At 42.2% G+C, this 25,470-nt stretch overlaps 1 protein-coding gene across 1 annotated transcript in view; it reads right to left on the bottom strand.

The window, feature by feature from the left end:
• dis3l2 (DIS3 like 3'-5' exoribonuclease 2) overlaps positions 1-25,470 on the bottom strand; it is a 178,458-nt gene that overhangs the window by 135,141 nt on the left and 17,847 nt on the right. Inside the window, exons 3-5 of the mRNA XM_055646207.1 lie at positions 10,333-10,475; positions 6,025-6,078; positions 2,950-3,051 (exon numbers count right to left, since the gene is read on the bottom strand). Coding sequence (XP_055502182.1) covers positions 2,950-3,051; positions 6,025-6,078; positions 10,333-10,475 — 299 coding nt within the window. The remainder of the gene's footprint in view (positions 1-2,949; positions 3,052-6,024; positions 6,079-10,332; positions 10,476-25,470) is intronic.

Below are 25,470 nucleotides of genomic sequence, written 5' to 3'. Positions count from 1 at the left end.
AAAATGGTATTAAAGTAAGAAATAGCACCAACCACAATTATTACGAATTGTTAATTTCTGAGGCGTAAACCTGAAACTTTTCACATGCAGCTGACTTTAATTCTCAATATACACTGCACACCAATACATTACAATGACTGATGTTTAGAACAATGAAGGAAGAAAGCTAACTGTCGCACAATTCCTGAATATGCTTTGAAAATGTATACTAACTATCTTTAAAACAATGTTAGACAATTAAACCTGTTGTAAGAAAGCTGTTGTGTTCATATTTACAACAGATTTCATAGCCGTGTTAAACATTTGCCCAGAAACTATAACTTCAACAATATTTCTGCCCTCTACTGTTCAGAACTGTTATCTGTACACTGAAAATATCAAAGGGGTTTGATACATTGTCACATTTGAGAGATAAAATAAATTTTGCAATTTCCTAATTTTGAATTAAATTTGTTACTCTGAAGCTGAGGAACAGGCCAAGTGTGGTGATAGCACTCTGAAAGTTTCAGACAACTTACATTAATTCATTTATGTTATTTATGGCCTTCTAAACATAGAAACATAGAAAATAGGTGCAGGAGTAGGCCATTTGGCCCTTCGAGCCTGCACCGCCATTCAATATGATCATGGCTGATCATCCAACTCAGTATCCTGTACCTGCCTTCTCTCCATAGCCCCTGATCCCTTTAGCCACAGGGACCACATCTAACTCCCTCTTAAATCCAGCCAATGAACTGGCCACAACTGCCTCAGAGAATTCCACAGATTCACCACTCTCTGTGTAAAAAAATATTTTCTCATCTCGGTCATCTCTGAGTATAGAAGCTGGGATGTAATGTTAAAATTGTACAAGGCATTGGTGAGACCAAATCTGGAGTATGGTGTACAATTTTGGTCGCCCAATTATAGGAAGGATGTCAACAAAATAGAGAGAGTACAGAGGAGATTTACTAGAATGTTGCCTGGGTTTCAACAACTAAGTTACAGAGATAGGTTGAATAAGTTAGGTCTTTATTCTCTGGAGCGCAGAAGGTTAAGGGGGGACCTGATAGAGGTCTTTAAAATGATGAGAGGGATAGACAGAGTTGATGTGGACAAGCTTTTCCCTTTGAGAATAGGGAAGATTCAAACAAGAGGACATGGCTTCAGAATTAAGGGACAGAGGTTTAGGGGTAATATGAGGGAGAACTTCTTTACTCAGAGAGTGGTAGTGGTGTGGAATGAGCTTCCAGTGGAAGTGGTGGAGGCAGGTTCATTGGTATCATTTAAAAATAAATTGGATAGGCATATGGATCAGAAGGGAATGGAGGGTTATGGTATGAATGCAGGCAGGTGGGACTAAGGGGAAAAAAAAATTGTTCGGCACGGACTTGTAGGGCCGAGATGGCCTGTTTCCGTGCTGCAATTGTTATATGGTTATATGGTCCTAAAAGACTTCACTCTTATCCTTAAACTAACTGGCTATTCATTATATTACATTTTTATGGAAACATTGCAGTTTTAGTCGACATCTCCAATGAGCCAATAATTACAATCATTTTATTTACAAAAACTTAACTGTACTTTTTGCTGATCCATGAACTAAAATTTATATTATGTAGTTCAAAAGAATCATGTTTTTCAACAAAGCCTCATGGCAGCGCTGATTTGATTACATTTTGCTTCTTACCTTGACTGACATTCAAGGGCCATATATTGCAACACATTTCAAAATATCAATCGGGTATTATACTTATGTAATACTATTTCTACAAAAGTACATTTTTGAAAAATGAACATTCAAAGACCTAATGAAGAAGATTCTTAATCATAGCTTTCAACAGAACAAATGCTGAACTCAAACAAAACGTGATGGAAATGCTCGTATGTCGGGCAGTTTCTGTGGAAAGAGAAACAGAATTAATGTCACTGGTCCATCATCAGATGAAACATTAACTCTGTTTCCCTCTCCACTAGTCCTGACTGCTTTGTTGAGTATTGCTAGGATTCCCTGCTTTTATTTCCATCTCTAACATTTGCAATATTTTCTTTTGAAAAAATATAGAACTGATCAAAGTGCAAACAACAAACAGAAAACTGGTATATCTGTGGTGATGTATGCAAGTTGAAACTTTTGAGCAGGAAGTTAGATCATTAATTCAAGCTCATCATCTATGTTGTATAATTATGGTGAGTTCAGGGTGCTACTATACATACTGCCAAAAGAGCATCATGTTATGCCGAGGAAACCACTGACAATCCACTATCTCATTTTTTGAAAACCCCAATGGTTCAGCATCGTGTTCTGATCGTTAAACCCACCCACCCACCCACCCCTCCCCCAGTTTCCTATATTCACTATAAATTCACAGGGGACCTGTTCCCATGCTCCTTTCAAATTTACTGATCAACAAAAGTTACCACATTCCTTTTCAACTCACTAGGGCTCCATTGCCACGCTCCAGAGCCCAGTTCCATTCATCTTTTTTAATATCCACAGGACGCTCATTCCCACCCCCTTTTAAATGCACGGGATGCCTATTCCCACTCTCCTTTTAAACCCAAGGGGATCTCACTCCTACACTGCCTCTCAACTCACCTTGCCTGATGTTCTTGCTTCCTTTAAATGCAACTGGTAAATCAAAAACACTGCTGTGGAACATCCAGAAAGAAGCAAATCCAAAGCATGTTGAGATATCAATAAGAAAAACATCCAAAAGTCCAGCCCTACCAATGTTCCCAGGATGCCAGAATTTTACTCTAAAGATACTACAGCACCTGCTTGTAAAATACTAATCATGAGATATGACATTTATTACCAGCCAGCAAATACAAACTAGTTACTTGCTAAAACTTGTCTATTGTCGATTGTCTATTGTCTATATATATTGCAACCCCTGGATAGAATGTGTCCATAGATGATGAGAGGAAGAGAAAAATATTGATTTTCATTCCAGATCTAAAACTTACTTTCCACTGCTCCCTGGGCAGAAGCTTTACCACCACAACATCACCATTCAAAGCTCTATTTCGAGGAATGACACCATCGATAAAAATATCTCGAGTTCCATCCTGAGAAAGAAAAAATGATCAAAATAATGTTTGAACATAACATAATAGCAGCAAGATGTAGACTAATATGTAGAAACAGGTTTACAGTAAAAAAGACAAAAAGTGCTGGTGTAACTCAGCTGGTCAGGAAGCATGCCTGGAAAAGGGCCCCAACCCGAAACATCACCTATCCATGCTCTCCAGGAATGTTGAGTTACACCAAAACTGTGTATCATTTTCCAAGATTTGAAATTTGACAAAAATAAGATACTCAAAAATACTACGAGATTAAGGAGAAAATGACTCAAAGCCATGTGAGCTAAATTGCTCACTATTTAGGCAGTTGACCATTCCATTGATAAATAAAATCTCATTTTGATTGTCCCATTAGAGTTTGCTTTAAATTGGAGAAACATAGTAGTGCTATGCCCTGAAAAAGAGTATTTCTTGCATACAATGCCAGTGGCACCAGGAAGATGCTACTGAAGAGCACCCTGGCCATGAAACATAACATTCTGCCTCATTTTTTCAGTTATCGCAATTAAATGGGAAATATGCTAAATTCAAAAGTGGGTGGGCGGCGCGCGACCGACGTCGCAGTGGCCTCTGCAGTCTGTCTGCCTTTTAAAAAAAAAAATTTGTCCCATTGAGGGTATAGTTTGTAGTGGGCTTTTAAATGTGTATGTGTGGGGGGCAGGGGGTGGATGGGGGAAACTTTTAAATCTCTTCCCTGCACGGGGGCCCGACCTTTTCCCTGTCGGGTCTCCGTTGTCGTTGGGGCCTGGCGCCGTGGAGCGGCCACCAACCGGAACGACCTGGGGGCTCAAGTCACGGAGCTTGCGGAGCTGCGGACCTACCATCGTGGGGCTGGCCAGCTTCGGAGCGTGGAGAGTTCGGAGCGTGGAGAGCTGCGGTGGCGCGCGGCTGCGACCTGACTCCGGTGGATGGTGACACCGGGAGCTCGCGGGTCCCCAGTGGGAGACTACTTTGCGGGGCACCGGCAACGGCGACTTCTCCCACCCGAATTGCGGGGTTGAAAGTGAGCAGGGCCTTACATTGCCCGGCGCGGCTTAAATAGCCACGGGACTTGCTAGCGCCCGCCGGGGGCTCCAACATCAAGACCCGGAGCAGGGCCTTACATCGCCCGGCGCGGCTTTAAATGGCCGTGGACTTGCTAGCGCCCACCGGGGGCTTTGACTTTGACATCGGGAGAAGAATGGAAAGCAGGGGAGAGACAAGACTTTGCCTTCCATCACAGTGAGGAGGAGATTCACTGTGATGGATGTTTGTGTAAATTGTGTTGGTGTGTGTCTTGGTTCTTTTCTTGTATGACTGCAGAAACCAAATTTCATTAGAACCTCATGTGAAGTTCAAATGACAAATAAATGGTATTGTATATTGTGTTAATGTTTAAAAAAAAAGGAGGACTAAAGCCCAAAGGTCTTACACACGCATCATTTTCTTGAAACCACAAAATAAAACATGAAATGTCAAGGATACAAAGTGCTGGAGTAACTCAGCGGGTCAGGCAGCATCTCTGGAGAACAAGGATAGGTGACGTTTCAGATTGGGACCCTTCTTCAGACTGTGTGTGTGTGTGTGTGTGTGTGTGTGTGTGTGTGTGTGTGTGTGTGTGTGTGTGTGTGTGTGTGTGTGTGTGTGAGTGTGTGTGTGTGTGTGTGTGTGTGTGGGGGGGAGATGAAAATCTATTACAGGTTTTGCACAATATATTGTTTCTGACCTTTATTCGACATATATAAATCACAATCAGTATCAGGCTCCCCTCAAGGCTGTGTGCTCAGCCCGCTGTTGTTCACTCTGCTCACACATGACTGTGCTGCCAGATTCAGGGAAAATAAAATCATAAAATTCGCGGACGACACTACAGTGGTGGGACTCATCAGTGGAGATGACGAAACAATGTACAGGGAGGAAGTAGAACAACTGGTGGACTGGTGCGGCAAAAACAACCTAGAATTGAATGTCGACAAAACTAAGGAGATGGTTGTCGACTTCAGGAGGGCGCAGCCAAAGCATACACCGCTCAACATTAGTGGCACTGCAGTGGAGAGAGTGGAGAGCATAAAGTTCCTCGGTGTGCAAATAACGGACAGCCTCACCTGGTCCAGGAACACCACTGGGACCGTCAAACGGGCCCATCAGCGACTGCACTTCCTGAGGAAACTAAAACAGGCCTCACTCCCCACCAACATCCTCAGGACTTTCTACAGGGGCACGGTGGAGTCTGTACTCACGTACTGCATAAATACGTGGTACTCCACCTGCAACTGTTCGGACAGGAAGGCTCTGCAGAGGGTAGTGAGGGGAGCAGAGAGGATCATTGGTGTCTCCCTACCCTCGGTACAAGAACTGTTCCAGAGCCGCTGTCTGAAGAAAGCACAGAGAATTGCCAAGGACAAACTGCACCCCCTCCACGCACACCTGGATCTCCTGCCATCAGGCAAGAGATATCGTAGCATCAAAGCCCGGACTACGAGGCTGCTAAACAGCTTCCTACCACAGGCTGTGAGGCTGCTAAACAGTCACTCTGCACCCACAGTCACTTGACTTGACTCTGCAGCTGGCACGGACACTTTAATACTGGCACTGGCCACTCAAATCAGCGGCCCCGGACATTTTTTATGATTGGTTTATTGAATTTTAACATTGTGTTTTTTTACCTGCTTTTAACTATTTATACTGTTCCATCAGGGACTGGATTGTTTTTAGTGTTATTATGTGTGAAGTGTTTAAATTTCATGTGCGATGATCCGCTATTCACTGGGAAACGTCTTTTCATTTTGCACTGTAACAACTGTTGCTTGCAAGATGACAATAAAGGTTGATTGATTGATTGATTATACAAAGTTCTTAACAATGTAAATATTTATTTCAACTTCTAATATAAAGTGTACTTTAGAAACTAAGCACACAAATTATAAATAATAATTTGCTCTGAAAAGGCTTTTTGAAAACCAATGTATTAATACTTACAGTGGCGGGAATAAAGGCTTCATGATACTTTTTAGGATTAATTCTCAGCACACCCTGTAAAAGCCAATAAAAATTATGGTCTTAATTTTCCCAACCATACACATTTTGAAGCACTGGCTATAAATCCAAAGAACTGACCAAGTCTCGCAAGGTAACGTCAAACATTCATATAAGCATAAGAACAATGTGAAAACGCAGAAATAAGTTCATCAAATAAAACTGAAACAATTAAACAAGAGGCCAAATTAAAAGTTCCCTTTATCTTAAACTTCTCAAACACTTCTAAAATAAGCTGGCAACACTTTAAAAACTTCTTTAGAGATGTGGGTCCCTTGAAGACAGACACGGGTGAAATTATTATGGTTAACAAGGAAATGGCAGAAGAGTTGAATAGGTACTTCGGATCTGTCTTCACTATGGAAGACACAAACAATCTCCCAGGTGTACTGGAGGACAGAGGATCTAAGGGGGTAGAGGAAGTGAAGGAAATTTTCATTAGGCGAGAAATAGTATTGGGTAGGCTAATGGACTGAAGGATGATAAATCCCCGGAGCCTGATGGTCTGCATCCCGGGGTCCTCAGGGAAGTGGCTCTAGAAATAGAAGACGCATTGGTGATTATTTTCCAATGTTCGATCGATTCAGGATCAGTTCCTGTGGATTGGAGGACAGCTAACGTTATCCCACTTTTCAAGAAAGGAGCGCGAGAGAAAACGGGGAATTACAGACCAGTTAGCCTGACTTCGGTGATGGGAAAGATGCTGGAGTCAATTATTAAAGAGGCATATAATGGGGCATTTGGATAGCAGTAAAAGGATTAGTCCAAGTCAACATGGATTTATGAAAGGGAAATCATGCCTGACTAATCTTCTGGAATTTTTTGAGGATGTGACAAGTAAAATGGTTGAAGGGGTGCCAGTGGATGTAGTGTATCTAGACTTTCAGAAAGCCTTTGATAAAGCCCCGCACGGGAGACTGGTGACTAAAATTAGGGCACATGGTATTGGGGGTCGGCTGTTGGCATGGATAGAAAATTGGTTGGCAGACAGGAAGCAAAGAGTAGGAGTGAACGGGCCCTTTTCAGAATGGCAGGCAGTGGCGAGTGGAGTGCCGCCAGGCTCGATGTTGGGGCCGCAACTGCTTACCGTATATATTAATGATTTGGAAGAGGGAATTACTACTAGCAAGTTTGTGGATGACACAAAGCTGGGTGGCAGTGTGAACTGTGAAGAGGATGTTAGGAGGTTGCAGGGTGACCTGGAAAGGTTGAGTGAGTGGGCAGATGCGTGGCAGATGCAGTATAATATAGATAAATGTGAGGTTATCCACTTTGGTGACAAAAACAAGGGGGTAGATTATTATCTCAATGGGGTTAGGTTAGTCAAGGTGTAGCGAGACCTGGGCGTCCTTGTACACTAATCACTGAAAGTTGCCGTGCAGATACAGCAGGCAGTGAAGAAAGCTAATGGAATGTTGGCCTTCATAACAAGAGGATTTCAGTACAGGAGTAAAGAGGTTCTTCTGCAGTTGTATAGGGCTCTGGTGAGACCACATCTGGAGTATTGAGTCCAGCTGTAGGAATTGTTTTATACCCTTCCCCAGGTCTGTGTCTCAACACAATCCTGTCTCGGAGGTCTACGGACAATTCCTTCGTATTCATGGCTTGGGTTTTGCTCTGACATGCAATGGCAACTGTGGGACCTTATATAGACAGGTGTGTGCCTTTCCAAATCATGTTCAATCAATTTAATTTAACACTGGTGGACTCCAATCAAGTTGTAGAAACATCTCAAGAATAATCGATGGAAACAGGATGAACCTAAGCTCAATTTTGAGTGTCATAGCAAAGGCTCTGAATATGTACAGTGGCTTGCAAAAGTATTCATACCCCTTGAACTTTTCCACATTTTGGCACGTTACAACCACAAACGTAAATGTATTTTATTGGGATTTTATGTGATGGACCAACACAAAGTGGTGCATAATTGTGAAGTGGAAGGAAAATGATACATGGTTTTCAAATATTTTTACAAATAAAAAACTGAAAAGTGTGGCGTGCAAAAGTATTCAGCCCCCCTGAGTCAATACTTTGTAGAACCACCTTTCGCTGCAATTACTGCAGCAAGTCTTTTGGGGTATGTCTCTACCAGCTTTGCACATCTAGAGACTGAACTTTTTGCCCATTCTTCTTTGCAAAATAGCTCAAGCTCAGTCAGATTGGATGGAGAGCGTCTGTGAACAGCAATTTTCAAGTCTTGCCAGAGATTCTCAATTGGATTTAGGTCTGGACTTTGACTGGGCCATTCTAACACATGAATATGCTTTGATCTAAACCATTCCATTGTAGCTCTGGCTGTATGTTTAGGGTCGTTGTCCTGCTGGAAGGTGAACCTCCGCCCCAGTCTCAAGTCTTTTGCAGACTCTAACAGGTTTTCTTCCAAGATTGCCCTGTATTTGGCTCCATCCATCTTCCCATCAACTCTGACCAGCTTCCCTGTCCCTGCTGAAGAAAAGCATCCCCACAGCATGAGGCTGCCACCACGTTTCACAGTGGGGATGGTGTGTTCAGGGTGATGTGCAGTGTTAGTTTTCCGCCACACATAGCGTTTTGCATTTAGGCCAAAAACTTCAATATCTCATCTGACCAGAGCACCGTCCTCCACATGTTTGCTGTGTCCCCCACATGGCTTGTGGCAAACTGCAAACGGGACTTCTTATGACTTTTTTTCAACAATGGCTTTCTTCTTGCCACTCTTCCATAAAGGCCTGATTTGTGGAGTGCACGACTAATAGCTGTCCTGTGGACAGATTCTCCCACCTGAGCTGTGGATCTCTGCAACTCCTCCAGAGTTACCATGGGCCTCTTGGCTGCTTCTCTGATCAATGCTCTCCTTGCCCGGCCTGTCAGTTTAGGTGGATGGCCATGTCTTGGTAGGTTTGCAGTTGTGCCATACTCTTTCCATTTTCGGATGATGGATTGAACAGTGCTCCGTGAGATGTTCAAAGCTTGGGATATTTTTTTATAACCTAACCCTGCTTTAAACTTCTCCACAATTTTATCCTTGACCTGTCTGGTGTGTTCCTTGGGCTTCATGATGCTGTTTGTTCACTAATGTTCTCTAACAAACATCTGAGGCCTTCGCAGAACAGCTGTATTTATACTGAGATTAGATTACACACAAGTGGACTCTATTTACTAATTAGGTGACTTCAAGGCAATTGGTTGCACTGGATTTTATTTAGGAGTATCAGAGTAAAGGGGGCAGAATACTTTTGCACGCCACACTTTTCAGTTTTTTTATTTGTAAAAAAATTTGAAAACCATGTATCATTTTCCTTCCACTTCACAATTATGCGCCACTTTGTGTTGGTTTATCACATAAAATTCCAATAAAATACATTTACGTTTGTGGTTGTAACGTGACAAAATGTGGAAAAGTTCAAGGGGTATGAATACTTTTGCAAGCCACTGTACGTAAATGTGATATTTCAGTTATTTCTTTTTAATTCATTATTAATGTTAATGTTTTATGTATTATTCGTAACTGTCACTGTATATCATGTTGTCACTTGTGGGCGGAGCACCAAGGCAAATTACTTGTATGTGAATACTTGGCCAATAAAGTTATTCATTCATTCATTCATAATTACATTGCAAAATTTTCTAAACACCTGTTTTCGCTTTTTTATTATGGGGTATCGTGTGTAGATTGATGATAAAAAAAAGTGAATTTAATCCATTTTAGAATAAGGCTGTAACGTAACAAAAATGTGGAAAAAGTGAAGGGGTCTGAATACTTTCTGAATGCACAGTATACAACATAAACAACATTAAATTTGACTTAATATTTGGTTTAATCATGTGTTAATGTTAGAAATAATTAATCAATAAGTCCTTTGGGCTCAGAGAATTTTCAGCACAATCATCTGATTTGTGACACCTCCTGGCCAATTTACCAATCACAGCGAGATTCCCATTGGGATGCCAATGGCAAAGGAGCTGAGCAACAGAAGAAAGGAAGATAAAGGGGAAGGACATGTGCTGTGGTCTTAGATGTACCAGTTATACCTGGATTGCAATGACTCCAATGGCATAAGTTTCATCTCTAATATTTTTCAATTCCACATGTGAAGTGAATATCATTATCCATACATCACAAGTAAATTATATTAATTAATTAATTTACTGGTTTCATAATATCATCACCTACATAAAACAACTAATGTATATATATGACCAACATCTAATTCCTCATTCCAATAGTAAAATGCATGCTACTTACTATTCTTCAATTAGGTGATTAATTACCTGCACAAGTTCTCCTCTTTTCAAACCAGCTGAAACTTCACTGGTTGGCAAGTAGGGTTCAAATACCTTCTTCCTCCTCCCTCGATTACTCCTACTCCGACTCCATTTATCATTAAAGTTTGAACGTAAAGCTAAGTTCCCCACTGTAATGAACAAAGATGCCATTGTTATAATTATGGATATACATTTCCTGTCGCCTGGCTAAACCTCAGAAGGTTCTTACATTGGACATCATGTATTCAGTCAACTCTTCCCTACCTTCTATATCTTAGCAAGTTTGACAATCAAAACCTTTTAAGCACGGTGGAAATTTCAAAGAATAGAGACCATAGCTTTAAGGTGAGAGAGGCAAAGTTTAAAAGAGATGCAGAGGGTGCCTGAAACACTCTGCTGGAGGTAGATACAACAGTGGTGTTCAAGAATAGGCACATGGATATGCAGGAAATGGAGGGATATAGATTATGTGCAAGCAGATGAGAATTGTTCTTGGTATGACATAGACATCGTGGGCCGAAGGACCTGTCCTGTGCTGACTGGTCTATGATACATTTCGTAAGGACAATTGTTTTTTTTCAGTTAAATTTTTATTGATTTTTCAGAGATATATACAAAAGGGTGCAACACCATCACCATAAATAAAACAGCAATCAAAATTAAAAAAAAAGTAGATAGGGGGAAAAAAAAGAAGTAAATAAATAAAAAATTGGAATAAGACCGTGTGGTTCGCTTACCAAATTAAAAAAGAAAAAACATTACATTGATTAGTTATCTGGAGATAATTCAATATTCATACAAACATACCATCTAGTTCTATATAACACAACCTTCCGATATCTAGCTCGGCATTTATCTAATTGGTGTCATGGCTCAAATAAACGGACCATTTTTCCCAGATCTTCTCAAATGAATTCTCCTTGACTCTCAAGGAATATGTCAATTTCTCCATATTAAAGATGTCTCGCACAATTTCTAACCACTGTTCCTGTTTTGGACTTTTTTCATTAAGCCACTTGCCTGGTAATGGCCTTCTTACCTGCTGCAAGCAAAACTTTAATCAAATATGTATCTTCTATTTTTACAATATCTTTAATACGCCCCAGATACATCACAGGACAGGTATTTGGGATTTCATAACCCAAGATATTTTTTGCAACTGCATTAACATTTTCCCAGTATGGCCTTATCTTTACACAGTTCCAGAAAATATGCGAGTGGTCTGCGTCCGTACTCCCACACAGCCTCCAACAGTGTTGTTGGACAGCAAGTTGTCTGCTTTTTATTTTGGGTGTTATAAAAAAACAAGATAGATAAGGACAATTGTTAAGCACAGATTCTGTCACATACATTGACCTAGGTCTAATGTGAATTAGCAAAGCAAAGGAATTATTTTCAGATCTCATGTTTTTTTTCAGATCTCCGCTATTCAGAATTACAGGATCACCACTAAAGGGGCTGTCCCACTTGGGCGACCTAATTGGCGAGATTAGAAGAGTTTGAAAAAATGATATGTTGAAGACCTCCTTCGACTATGTAGAAGACCTCCTTCGACCATGTTGAAGACCAGCGTCGACTAGCTACGACTAGCTTTGGGAAAATTGGACACCGACCGAATAGTGGAGAGTGAAGACGACCTCCTTCGATCTCCTTCGACCTCCCTTCGACTATGTTGAAGACTATCTACGACTACCTTCGACTACCCTCGATTACCTACGACTAACATGCCGACCTACTACGACCTAGTACGACTAAACCTACGAGTATAAAAAGTATCGATTTTTTCCATGGCGACCTTATTTAACTTGCGGGCAATTTTCAACATATTGAAAAAAACGCTGCGACCTAGCTGAGGCCTCAAGTACGCGGAGACCGCACTTGAGCATGAAGAGTTACAAAAGACCTCCTATTACCTTGTGTCGACCATGCTGCGAGTATGAGTCAAGGGCAAACTCGCCAGAACTCGCGGATTAGTTCGCCCAATTGGGACAGGCCCTTTAGAAACAAATGGCTAATCAGATTTGGTTTAACCAACAAGAAGAATAGTGAGGAGATACATATCAGAAAAGTAATCTTTTCTCCATTTCAATGCATTAAATGCCATTTGCCATTGAGCAGCCAATATTTGCAACACATTCTGACTTAAGTTTGTTAACTTGTTTGAATGTTTGAATTTCCCTTCTACAATAAGTGCGAACAAACTCTACAATATTAGCAGTCATCAGGGAAACGTAATCCCCTACTCTTCCTGACCCCACAAAGTAAAATATCAATTAAATACCCTTGTGTTTGTGTCTCTTATGGCTTGAGAAGATCTATCCAACTGTTTTACCTTGTAGAAAAGCAAGAGCAATGCCCCACTCAAACCACTGACTAAAATACCAATTGTCTCAAGGTTACCATTGGGACCTACATAAAAGGTGCATGCCGTTCTCAAAAGCTTATTAAAACTTAGAATACCCAATGCAATAATAAACAAATCCACCTATTTCTGCCAGGTAGGCACAAAAAGCTCATACTTTGACTGTGACTATGTACCAGACAGCTGTGTTTAATTTTAATGTTCACGTTTTTATTCAAAACCCAAAAGATGCTGCTCTAAATTTTAATTAAAACCTAGCTCATTATGTGTCAAGTAACGACCTCTTCAAAATTTGACAAAACAAAGATGATCAATTTACAATGAAAAATTTAGTTTGATATTCTACAGGATACCGTTGGTATAACAGATATGCAATAATGATTATGTTAAAGTTAAGATCACAGCCACAAAGCCTCTATTAAACACCACTTCAAACACCAGTTCTATGAGACTTATGAGTTTTGCCCCAAGACTTCAAACAGTTCTGAAAACAGCAAACCACCAGAAACAAAAAATAAATACTAAATTAGTAATCCCAACTATACAAAGTCAATTAAATATTAATTGACTTATTCATTCATTCAAAATGGCCGGAGATGGCTGCGCTGCCGGCAGTCTGTTCGTATTTTCTTTCTTTTTGTTATTTTTTAGTGCGTTAAAAGTTTGTTTTAATTTTCTTCAGTTTGTTTTATGTGGGGGGAGGGGGCCGGAGGAAACTTTTTTTCAAGCTCCTACCTTCCCGGAGATGTGATTAATTTTCGGATCACATTGTCCGTGCTCTGCGGCCTACCATCGATGGAGCTGGAAGCCTCCTCGGATTGTCGTGAGCCCCACCGTTGGGCGCGGACTTAACATCGGAGCTAATCCATTGCCTGGGATCACTCCCACCGCGGAATCGCCAGCAAAGCCTCGCAGCCTCGGGTGAGGCTAGTCGGGCCCGACCAGCCCCAATGCGAGGTTTGATCGCCCGGCGAGGGGGAGCTGACATCCCCCCCCCCGGATACGAGACCTTGATCGCCTCGACGCGGAGGGCCCGAACGCCGCTGGCTACGGGAGGCAAGATCATCCCATCAACAGGGGCTCGAGGCCCACGATCGAGGAAGAACAAAGGAAGAGACTTGAACTTTATTTCGCCTTCCACCACCGTGAGGAATGTGTAGGAGTCACTGTGGTGGATGTTCATGTTAAAATGTGTTTTTTGAGTGATCTGTTGCTTTTAATTGTACAACTGACCCTGCCAATGAAATTCCTCGTATGTTGCAAAACATACTTAACGAATAAAGTGTGATTCTGATTCTGATTCTGATACACCGATTTGTGGAGAACCCTCGGGTGTTTGTGTCGAACAAGATCAATGCAGGAATGTATATCTTCAGCCCCATAGTTTTAAACAGGACTAAAATAAGTGGGATCCGTTGGGTCCCTGTCACACGGGAGGTCTGGTCCCCCACCGCAACCCATTCCCCAATGCAATATTGAACCACTCACCTGTTCCCCCAATGCAACCGATCCCCCCAATGCAATATTGCACCACTCACCACTCAGGAGTTTGTGAGTGAGGCGGGATACTGCCGCCGGTGGGGCAGGAAGGGGCGTCGCCATCCCGGCCGAGGCATTGTCTGACAGAAGAGACCAATCTGCGTGGCGCTGACTGAAGGAATCTGCACAGGCACGGTTTTTAAGATTTTAAAACCTCGAGACCTTTTACAATTTACCACCAATCGGAACAAAACGTATTGCACTCGCAGCACAGGAGAACGGTGAGTAGCCTGGCAAAAAATTGTAGCGCTATCGCGTACCATTTTTGCACAAATAGAAAAACCGCGCAAACCGGAAGAGCACAAGGTCAGAGTTTTAGATACAGGTATAATTGTCTTTCCAAGAAGAAGGAAATCTGAAGACTAAAGGACAGTGGAACCCACAATACTTCTGCTGAAATGTCATTGCTCTACATTGTTTCTTTTTATGTTGGAGGTGGCATGGATTTGGGTCTCATTACCCGACAAGTAGGACATTTGGCAAGCTCTTGGTGCACCGGGAAAAACCTTTAGTGCTGATGAATGGCATCAGATCTTGTCATAGTGGATATCATAATGGAAGGTGGAATTAGGCTTCCACTTTTCTGTTCTATCAAGACCCAGGGGTTAAAGAATAAAGGTTAGATAGAGCAGTTCACCATACTCTTGATTATGTACTTCACTAAAATATCTCTCCCACCAGCCCATTTCTGCATGATTAATTGGTGCTGAATGACTCGATTTCTGTTAACAGGAAGCTGCTGTATTATATTTCCAGTTTGAAAGCTGCCCAAGTGAGAAGAAATATCTTGGATCCAAAGAGCAATGGAGCCTACAAAGCTTTGGTTTAATTACTGCTTAACATTAGTTCTGTTCAAGCCTGTATTTAGTTTAAAACCCGGCCTTTTTACCAGACAACCCAGACAAGTTATTCCTTAAAACTAATAACTTCTCACTTTGCATGAAAGGTTTGCCTTTTACCTCGCTCTAGGTGCAGAGTGATGCCACCAACGGGATTCCACCACTGGCCACATCTTCCCATCTCCCTCCGTAACTCCCTGGCCAATTCATCCCATCCAAATCACCCCCTCTCCCGGTACCTTCCCTTGAAGAAATGCTACACTTGTCCCTTTACCTCCACCCTTGACTTCATCCAAGAACCCAAACAGTCTTTCCAAGTGAGGCAGAGGTTCACTTGCTCCTCCTTCAACCTCATCTATTGCATCCGCTGCTCTAGGTGTCAGCTGCTCTACATCGGTGAGACCAAGCTTAGGCTTGGTGATCACTTCGCCCAACAGCTCCGCTCGGTTCGCACGAACCAACCTGATCTCCCGGTGGCTGAGCACTTCAACTCCCCCTCCCATTCCGAATCCGACCATTCTGTCCTGGGCCTCCTCCATGGCCAGAGTGAGTCCCACCGCAAATTGGAGGAGCAGCACCTCCTCATATTTCGCTTGGGCAGTTTGCACCCCAGCGGTATGAACATTGACTTCTCCAATTTCAGGTAATCCTTGCTTTCTCCCTCCTTCCCCTCCCCTTCCCAGCTCACCCACAGCCCACTGACTCCACCTCTTCCTTTCTTCTTCCCGTTTCCCCCACCTCCGCATCAGTCTGAAGAAGGGTCTCGACCCGAAACGTCACCTATTCCTTCACTCCATAGATGCTGCCTCACCCGCTGAGTTTCTCCAGCATTTTTGTCTACCTACTAGTACTGGAGATGAGGGATTCAAGGTCCAAGGTTTAACTGGTACCTCTGGGATTGTTTTCTGTGGCATGAGGAAAATTGACAGGAGGTTTGATGGAAATGTACCAGACCATGATGTGTTTAGATAGGGTATGTGGAATCTGCTCCCATTTGCAGAAAGTTCAAGGATCTGGGGTTTAAAGATTTTTCTCACGAGTACATCTTTCAAACTAGCGACATTACATTTTTTTCTGCAGTGTAATAAAAATGGTATTCGCTACCTGTAAGAATGATGGATACAGAGTCAATACGGCACTACAAAAGGAAAATTTTCTCAGCACTTGAAAAGTAATTTGTATGGCTGCAGGAAAATGAAAGTAATTGGGAACTGCTATGGATATTTTGGAGCATGTGGCCTGTGATTCTAAGCTGCAATCCTAAAATAATGAATGTTCTCATAGACACATAGCTGCTAAATAAAAATAACATATTCAAAGGGTATGTTGAAATGAGGATATTTGGACTCTGCAACAGGATACAGTTATGAGTGAGTGGTTGAATACTTGGCAAATACAGTTCATTGTGTGATCAATTTATGTGGTCATGCATTTCAACAAAGAGAAATCTCAAAGTATCATCTAAATGGGGGAGAGATTGCAATGCAGGGCTGCCAACATTGGGTGAGAGCAGGCAGTAAGAAATTGCGAGAGACCAAGCCAGAGAGAGCATAGCGACCGGGGGGGGGGGGGGGGGGGGGGGGGGGGGGGGGGGGGGGGGGGGGGGGGGGGGGGATGTGGGGAGGGGGGATGTCTCCCCTCCCATTGGTATAGAGCTTTTGCAGTTTTCACCTTGAAATTGTGTAATCTGGTGCATAATATAGCGAGTCTTTTAACTTACACTTGAATGCAATATTTATGCTCTAACTTGGATTAGCTATGAATAAAGTGAGGCTAAATTACATTCCTAATTACATTCCACAGTAGAGCCAGGCTCTGATCAACAGGTGCAGTACTTGAGTGATCTTAGTATATTCATGTATGGAAATCAGATTATAATCAAACACTTGGCCCATGTTGACCAACCTGGGTCTCACTGCACATCTGGTACTACTCCTGGCCCTGATTCCAGTTGCATACCTTCTCTCATTCCTGACCCCGAGTCCAGCCTGACACCTGGCCCCCCATTCTACCCTGATCATAGCTGCCTACCTGCTTAGGTTCCCAGTACTGAACACTCCCATTGTCCCAGTTTTGACTGCACACCTAGTACTATTCCAGACCTTGACTCTGGATGCACACTTGGCCTTGCTCCTACTAGCCCCTCTGCACTGACAATATATCTGGCCCACACATAAAGCCCCATATCTGACCCCCTGGACTTAACCTATTACGTTCAAGTCCACAGGTGCTTATCTAATGCGGTAATCTTTTATGGGGCACTTCAAGGACTAAATTTTGTATAACAAAATTTGCTACATCCATTGGCTTCCTTGGTATCTAACATGCTAGTTACTTTGTCAAAGAAGTCATCAATTGGTTGAACACAATTTCTCCTCCATAAAATTATACTCACTCAGCTGTATAAGTATTCTGTTACCATTTCCTTAATTTTCCTAACAAACTGTCCTGAAGTCATTTTCACCCCCAATATTTTCAGTATTTTGCAAATTGCAAAGTATTGTTTCAATTATACAGGGTGTTGCTGAAAGTGTTGCTGAGTCCACGCCTGGACTACGGTGCACAATTTTATGGAGCCACTAGACCAGGTGCGGACCCGTTATTTTCCACCACTGACCCATGGCCCCCAACTGCGCAGGCATGGCTGAGGGGTTCCCGTTGTGACACCAGAGTTCCCCGTTGTGACTTGAACCCTCCCCCAACGGCACCTCTCCACGCCTCTTCCTACCCCTATCCTCCATTCCCCCAGCACTCCCTCCCCCTCCTCTTCACCCTCCCTCTTCTTTCCCCTCTCCTCCTACCCTCCCCTCCCTCCCTTCCTTTCCCCTACCCTTAAGTCACTCCCTCCCTCCCTAACCCCTCTCCCCTCCATACCCCCCTCCTCTGCCTCTATCTCCCCGCTCCTCCACTCACCTCCCCCCCCTATCCCCCTATCCTACTCCCCCCCACTGTCCCTCCTCACCTCCCCAACTGCCCTCCTCTTCCTCTATCCCCCACTCCCCACCTCTCCCACTCCCCCCCTCTTCTCCCCACTCCCTACCTACCTCTCTCCACTCCCCCCCTCCTCTCCCCTTTATCCAAACTCCCCCACTCTCCCCCCCTCACCTCTCCCACTTTCCCCCCCTCCCTCTCCCTCCCTACAGCCCTCCTCTCCGTCTATCCCCCTGCTCCCCCACTCCTCACCTCCCCCCTATCCCACAATGAAAATTACAAATTTGCTTTAAAACAACCTAAACACACTGTTAGCTGTTAAAGAAAACGGAAGAATTTGATTAAAGCAAAGTTTTTTTGAAATTCAATTTTTTTAATGTAAATGAGATTCGGGATCCCATTGTGACATCCTTGTAATGTGGCTGTCGAGCAGGGCAAGTGGAAACGTCGTTTAAAAAGTGTTTTTTGTAAAGTTTAAAATGTCAATAACTTGTAAAATATAACATCAATCCAAATGAAACTTGTTTCATTTACATCCCAGGATAATGGCAAGGTGGGCCAAAAATTGTAGCGCTAGCGTGTACTGTTTTGGAGGGTTTTGGGATATCACATCCACGCACGCATACAAACAAACAAGATGAGACTTTTCACAGTATATAGATATTTTTTAAAGATTTTTGCATTGGACGCTGTCCAAAACTGATTCACTAGGCTAATTCCTGGGATGAAAGGGCTGTCCTCTCATAAACAGACACAACAGATAGATCTGTATTCTCAGTTCAGAAGAATGAAAGAGAAATCATAAGTTTTGAAAATATAGAATTTAGAATTATTTGTTGCTTAACCATTGTATTAAAGAGTACGTCAATAGGTGAACAGTAAGTAAAGTAAAGTAAATTTATTTATATAGCACGTTTAAATCAACTCGCGTTGAGACCAAAGTGCTTTACATAGAAAAAAATAATTAAGCTTCTGTACATCCATAGAAAAATTAAAATTAAGAAAAATGACACAACATATTGTATAATTCAACACAAACGTCCCAATCAACAACAGAATAAAAAATTTCCACTGTGGGGAAAGGCATCAGAAAGTTCAGTCCTCTCCCTCTGTGGTCACCCGAGGTCGGGGCCTATTTGTGGCCTCCGCAGCCAGTCCGATGTTTTCAGGCCCTCTTGCCAGAAAGCTGGAATGCCGGCATCGGGTGAACACTCCTCGGCGGCTTGGAAATGTCTGGAGCGGCCGCTTCCTCCCCGGAGACCGCGGAACCCGAAGTCTTCAGATCGCGCTGGTTGGAGCTCCGACTCTGGTGATCTCGAATCCCAGGCTCCGCGGTGTTTAAACCAGCGCCGCCTGCGACTGGACGCTCCGCAGCCACAGCTCCTCGGATGTTGGTCGGCGGTCACAGTACTCCGGAGCTTACCGCACAGTGACCCGGTAATCCATCACCCACTCCGTGTTGGTGTCCTAGCGCTGCACCTCCACCGAAGCTGTAGTCCCGGCCGATCCCGACAGGAAACGCTGCAACAGTCTGATGGTAGGCCGCGAGGAAGGGGCGAAGAAGCAGCTCGGAGGGAAACTGCCTCTCCGACCAGGTAGGGACCAGGAAAGGTTTCCCCCTTCCCCTCCCCCCACCCACCACATAAAAGAAGACCTCCAACAAACATTTTGTAGTAACAGGACTAAAAATAAAAATTAAAAAGGGTGAAAGGACGGACTGCAGGCGGAGTAGCCATACACAACGGCGCCCCACTCCTGCATTCCGCCAGGACTTTGTGTGGGTCAGACACAGATACCATAGGCTTGCACGCCAGATTTGATAAAGTCATTATGAGTGCATGGGATAAATTCAGTAAATCTGAAAACCTAGAGATAACAAAGGGAATTGTTAAGTAAATGAAAATACTGGTCTCAGTTTGGTGTATTGTATGTTCTAATCTTAAACTATCCCCATCTTCCTGTATATAGTATATATATCACTCCATTCCTGTTCGTGCTTCTCTTAATTACTGTTAATTAGTGCTATTATATCAGCTTCCACCACCTCCTCTGACATCTTCTGCTCTGTGTAAAAATAAAACATATAAAATTAGTAAAGGATTGGACACGCTAAATGCAAGAAACATTTTCCCGATGTTGGGGCAGTCCAGAACCAGGGGCCACAGTTTAAGAATAAGGACTAGGCCATTTAGAACTGAGATGAGGAAAAACATTTTCACACAGAGTTGTGCATTTGTGGAATTCTCTGTCTCAGAAGGCAGTGGAGGCCGATTCACTGGATGCATTCAATAGAGAGTTAGATGGAGTTTTTAGGGATAGCAGAAACAAGGGATATGGGGAGAAGGTAGGAACGGGGTACTGAATGTGGATCAGACATGATCACATTGAATGGCAGTGCTGCTTGAAGGGTCGAATGACCTACTCCTGCACCCATTGTCTATTTATCTATGCATCTATGTAAAATACAGAATCTAGACATATAGGACCAAAAACATTGACAATGTGGCTGATGTTCTGGAAGCTAAGGAAAAACTTTAACTAATGCCTCCATTTTTGCTGCAGCCATTTTTTGTGAAATTGCAACGGATCTTTGCTACATTTCTATTACCCAGACCATAGTGATGCAGATTGTTACATGTTCTTCAACGCTATTTGAAGATCTTTAAGTTTATTTTATTTCAATATCAACCACCGTAAAAACTTGTGCAATGTATTACACTATCATTCAGCATGGAAATATGCCATTCTGCACAACCCGTCCATGCCGAACAAAGTTTTGTGCTACACTAGTTCTGCATTTGGCCCATATCCCTCTAAATCCATGAACCTGTCCAAATGATCTTTCAAACATTGTAACTGTACCTGCCTCAACCACTTCCTGTGGCAGCTCATTCCATAAACCCACCAACCTGTGGAAATCCTGCCCATTAGGTCACAGTTAAATCCTTCCCCTTTTACCTTCAACTTATATCCTCTAGTTTTGAACTCCCCTACTCTGGGAAAAAGAATATGGCCCTCCAGCCTATCAATCCATCTTGATTTCACAAACCTCTATAAGGTCCCGCTCAACCCAATTTGCTCCAGAGAAGTGTCCCAGTCTATCCAGTCTCTCCTTCTAATTCACTCTCCATTTCCAGCAACTTCCTTGTGAGTCTTTTTTGCACCCCCTCCAGCTTAATCACATCCTTCTTCTAGCATGGCCACCAGAACTGCATACATTACACATGGAGACTCACCAACATCTCGTACAGCTGCAACATGATGTGCCAACTAACCTGTTAGCCCAAATCTAGTAGTTCAGATTACCTGCTGTATCCTTGTTTCCCACTGTTAATGACCCAGACTCATCCTCCAGTGGTCTCACTTCTTGTAGCCACCATTTCTATATATCCATAAAAGATCTTATAGTTTTTTGGTATTACTCTTCTCACAGCCCACACTGCCACCTGGCTTTAAATCATGATAAACTTCAATATATTCCAGTTGATCGCTTCATCCAAATCATTCAGATTGTGAACAGCTGGGATTTCTGCACTAATCCCTGCCAACAACCTTCCAACCTCTATTCTCCTCTCTGTTTTCTATCAATGAACATATCTTCAGTACTATATTATCCCCTCGTGGACTCAAATTCTATTTACTAATCTCATGTGACATCTTCTTAAAATCTCAATGCACCTCCAGTGCCCTCCATAATGTTTGGGACAAAGACCCATCATTTATTTATTTGTCTCTATACTCCACAATTTGAGATTTGTAATAAAAAATCTTCAGATCGGGCGATTGACTTGGCCACTCAAGAATTGACCATTTTTTAGCTTTGAAAAACTCCTTCATTGCTTTAGGTAGTCGCCAATGGAATTCACTGGTCAACACCGGCGACAACCTACGACAGCACCTACTTCTGCAGAAGTCAACCTACGCTCATTGGCGTCAACCCATTGTCGCCGAATATTTGTCAACTTGGTCTTCATGCATAAAGTTGCCAAGACACAGTTGACCATGTTCCGTAGCTCTATGACATGATCACAGTGTTCAGGTGATACACAAAATAGTCTTTGGAATCTTGAATAAAAGTGGAAGTTCTATCTAAATGAGTTACGGACCAAATCATCTCTCGCTCCTATATTCAGCACATGAATCAGCAACAAGGAAAAAAAAAGCTTGGCAAAGAAAATTATGATACAAAATGCATCTGCTATTGCACACTGCTTCCACTACTTTTTTTTCTGGGTAATCAGTGCTTTGATGAAGACTATTTAGCAGGCATTCAGTTTACAAAATGTTTGGATGTTCATAAAAGATAACAAATGCATTGCTTTGTTGTTCACTCAATCAGTACCCATTTTTAGTTGTCATTTATATAATGCTATATTTAGTGCTAAACTTTGGCTACAGACATTAAGAATAACTCTAATTGTAAAAGGCGATTAAAACACAAAACCACACTTATAACCTAAGATTTAATCTATTCAATTGCAGGAACTATTTTAAATACAGTAATTTTACAGAAGAATCTTAGTTCTGAAGACCCTCGGCGATAAAAAAAAAAGCTTCCTAATGCTGCCATTTCACTGTGCAGCATTTCCCAAATGTCCTACAATTCTTAGAAAACTTACCAGCAGTCTACATTTTAAAATTAAACACACATGTTACATTATAAAAAGAACACATTGTACCCCTTGAAGGATCTACTTCAAATTTACTTTCAGGGTAGGATTTTAATATCTTATGCTGTTCTGAGCAGGTGGTGGATGAATAATGCATGTGCAAATATCGTTGGAAATGAAAACTATGGGGTCTTTATTAATTTATTGAAATATCCTACTTTTTTCAAAAGTGATCAGACCGCACCCATACAAGTAACATAGTTTTACACTACCCAGTGTAACAATTTTCTTAATTATGGAGGGAGACTAGTTTGTTCCATTTCTTTAACAGATATTGCACTAAAAGCCAAATGTAATAACTGGACTCCTTATAATAGTGGTCAGCATCACTATTTCCAAGCCACCACATTGTATTCTTCTGAAAATTCTGTGTAAATATGTCAGTGTTGGTTTACAGTCTTCTATTGGTAACAGGCAGCAACTTTTCAGAATAGGTATATCAGCAACAAAATATTAATGACTATTGGGTGTGTAGGAAAGAACTGCAGATGCTGGTTTAAATTGAAGGTAGACACAAAATGCTGGGCTAACTCAACGGGACAGGCAGCATCTCTGGAGAGAAGGAATGGGTGACGTTTCGGGTTGAGTCCTTCTTCAGACTGATGTCAGGGAAGTGGGCAGGAAAGAGATAGAATGTAGTCAGAGACAGTAAGACTGGTGGGAGAACTGGGAGGGGATGAAGAGAGAGGGAAAAGCAAGGACTATTTGAAGTTAGAGAAGTCAATGTTCATACCACTGGGGTGTGAGCTACCCAAGCGGACTATTGGGTGGCTTGGTTGAGATATATGGAGAAGGCAAGCTTCTTTATATGTATACATTTGGTTTAATATTTTAATTATTTAAAATGGATTGCATTTAACATTTTGTTTTAAATATTTTTACCATTTAAATTATTTGTTAAATTATATGCCTTAAACTGCAAGGCAAAACATTTCAAGAAAACACCGATTAGCTGATCACACTGTTGTTGACCAGGTCAATGATGAAAACGAGTGCAGGAAAAAGGTCAAGAACTTAATGTTATGGTGTCAGAACAATAATCTAGCCCTTAATGTCAAGGTGAAAGAGTTAGTTATTGAGTCTGGAAGCGGGGCAGATGAACACAACCCTGTTCTCATCAACGGAGCTGCTGTTGAGTGGGTCAACAGCTTCTAGTTCCTTGACATCCATATCATCAGCAACTTAACTTGGTGTCTTCATACTGATGGTGATCAAGAAAGCGCGTCAACATATCTACTTTGTTAGGCGTCTGAGAAGATTCAACATGTCCACAAGGATTCTCTCAAAATTGTACAGATCTATGATATAAATGAATCTGATGGGATGCATTTCAGCCTATAGCATGTTCTCTGCTCTTGACCACCTGAACCTGCAGTGAGAGGGGAACACACCCTGGGCCATCAGTCTTGTCACTTCCTTCCATTCAGTTCATTTTCATGGTGTTTTGCATCAGGATGGCTCGATTTATCATCAAGGATGCATGCCACTTTGACCATTTCCCTTTCTCCCTTCTATGTTCTGGGAGAAATACAGGATAGCCCAGGTGTCAACAGATTTTAGAACAGCTTTTTGCCCACATCTATCTAACTCTTGAACCAGTCACCTGTCACACCCCCGTCTGCTGCTAACATCCTGTTACTCTTAACATTACCTCACCTTGCACTCAACGTTGTATTTCTCATGACACGGTGCTGGCTCGAAGGGCCGAATGGTCTACTCCTGCACCTATTGTCTATTGCATGCATACTGTTCATGCTGTGAGTTTTACAAGAACTAGGAATTTCATTTCATTCTGGTGAACATGGCAATAAGTTAATCTGAATCTGACAGCCAGCAAAATAGGTAGTGAAGCATTGTCGAACGACTCAGAACATCTACCATCCTGTTGTTCGGAAATTAAGAAATTGAGCATCTGGTTCATCAGGGGATGTTTCCCATGCGCACTTTAAACACACTCGGATTCTGCTTCCTGCACAACCTTTAAAGTCACCGGGCCCCGTTCCTGTGCTCCATTGTGGTCCTCATTCCCACACTCCCTTCAAACTCACCAGGTTCATTGGAGCATTTTTTTAAATTAATTCAATGTATGTTGGGATGTGCAATAACATCTATTAGTCCAGAAAATCTGCTCATGTGCCAAATGATCATAATTTGACTTTACCAGCTATTAGATTTGAGGGCACCGCTTCATTGAGGGCACATAGCCTCATCCAAGGCTCCACAACTACCCAAGACCCCCTAGATGGATTGCAGGGTGGTTGAAGCCGACATGATACGCTGGGCCGGATGCAGAGGCTCCTGGTTTTGGCATAGGAAGATTGCAGACAGTCATTGTGGGCAGTGGGCCCGTGTTAGCAAAGCCCAGCCTGTGCCTGCTCCTTTGCTATTTCTGGAAGAATTCCACAGGGCTCCAATTCTACTACAAATCTCTAATTTGCCAACACATCTTGTGTTTGGAGCTCCATCTTAAACACACAATGCTTTTTTTTCAGAACTCTTGTTACCTTCACACATTTCAAATGTCCTTACACCTCACAAAAGTGGGATTCAGGACAGAAACAATTATATTTAGTTATGAGACTCATTGTTCCGTTTGGAATAGAATTAATGTATAACATTAATTATATGTTAATTATTTATTCAATTATTATTAAAATGTCAAATGTAGTAAATGATGAAATCATATTTTCAAAATCAATACTAGGTGTAACTTGTGCCACCAATTAATATCTTACAGGTTTTACTTGCTCTGCCAAAAATTCACCACCCCACCAGGATATTTCTATTACGAATTTTAATCAAA

This window comes from Leucoraja erinacea, chromosome 14 (genome assembly GCF_028641065.1).
Source record: "Leucoraja erinacea ecotype New England chromosome 14, Leri_hhj_1, whole genome shotgun sequence".
Lineage (NCBI taxonomy): Eukaryota > Metazoa > Chordata > Chondrichthyes > Rajiformes > Rajidae > Leucoraja > Leucoraja erinaceus.
This window is presented reverse-complemented; position numbering and strand designations above follow the sequence as displayed.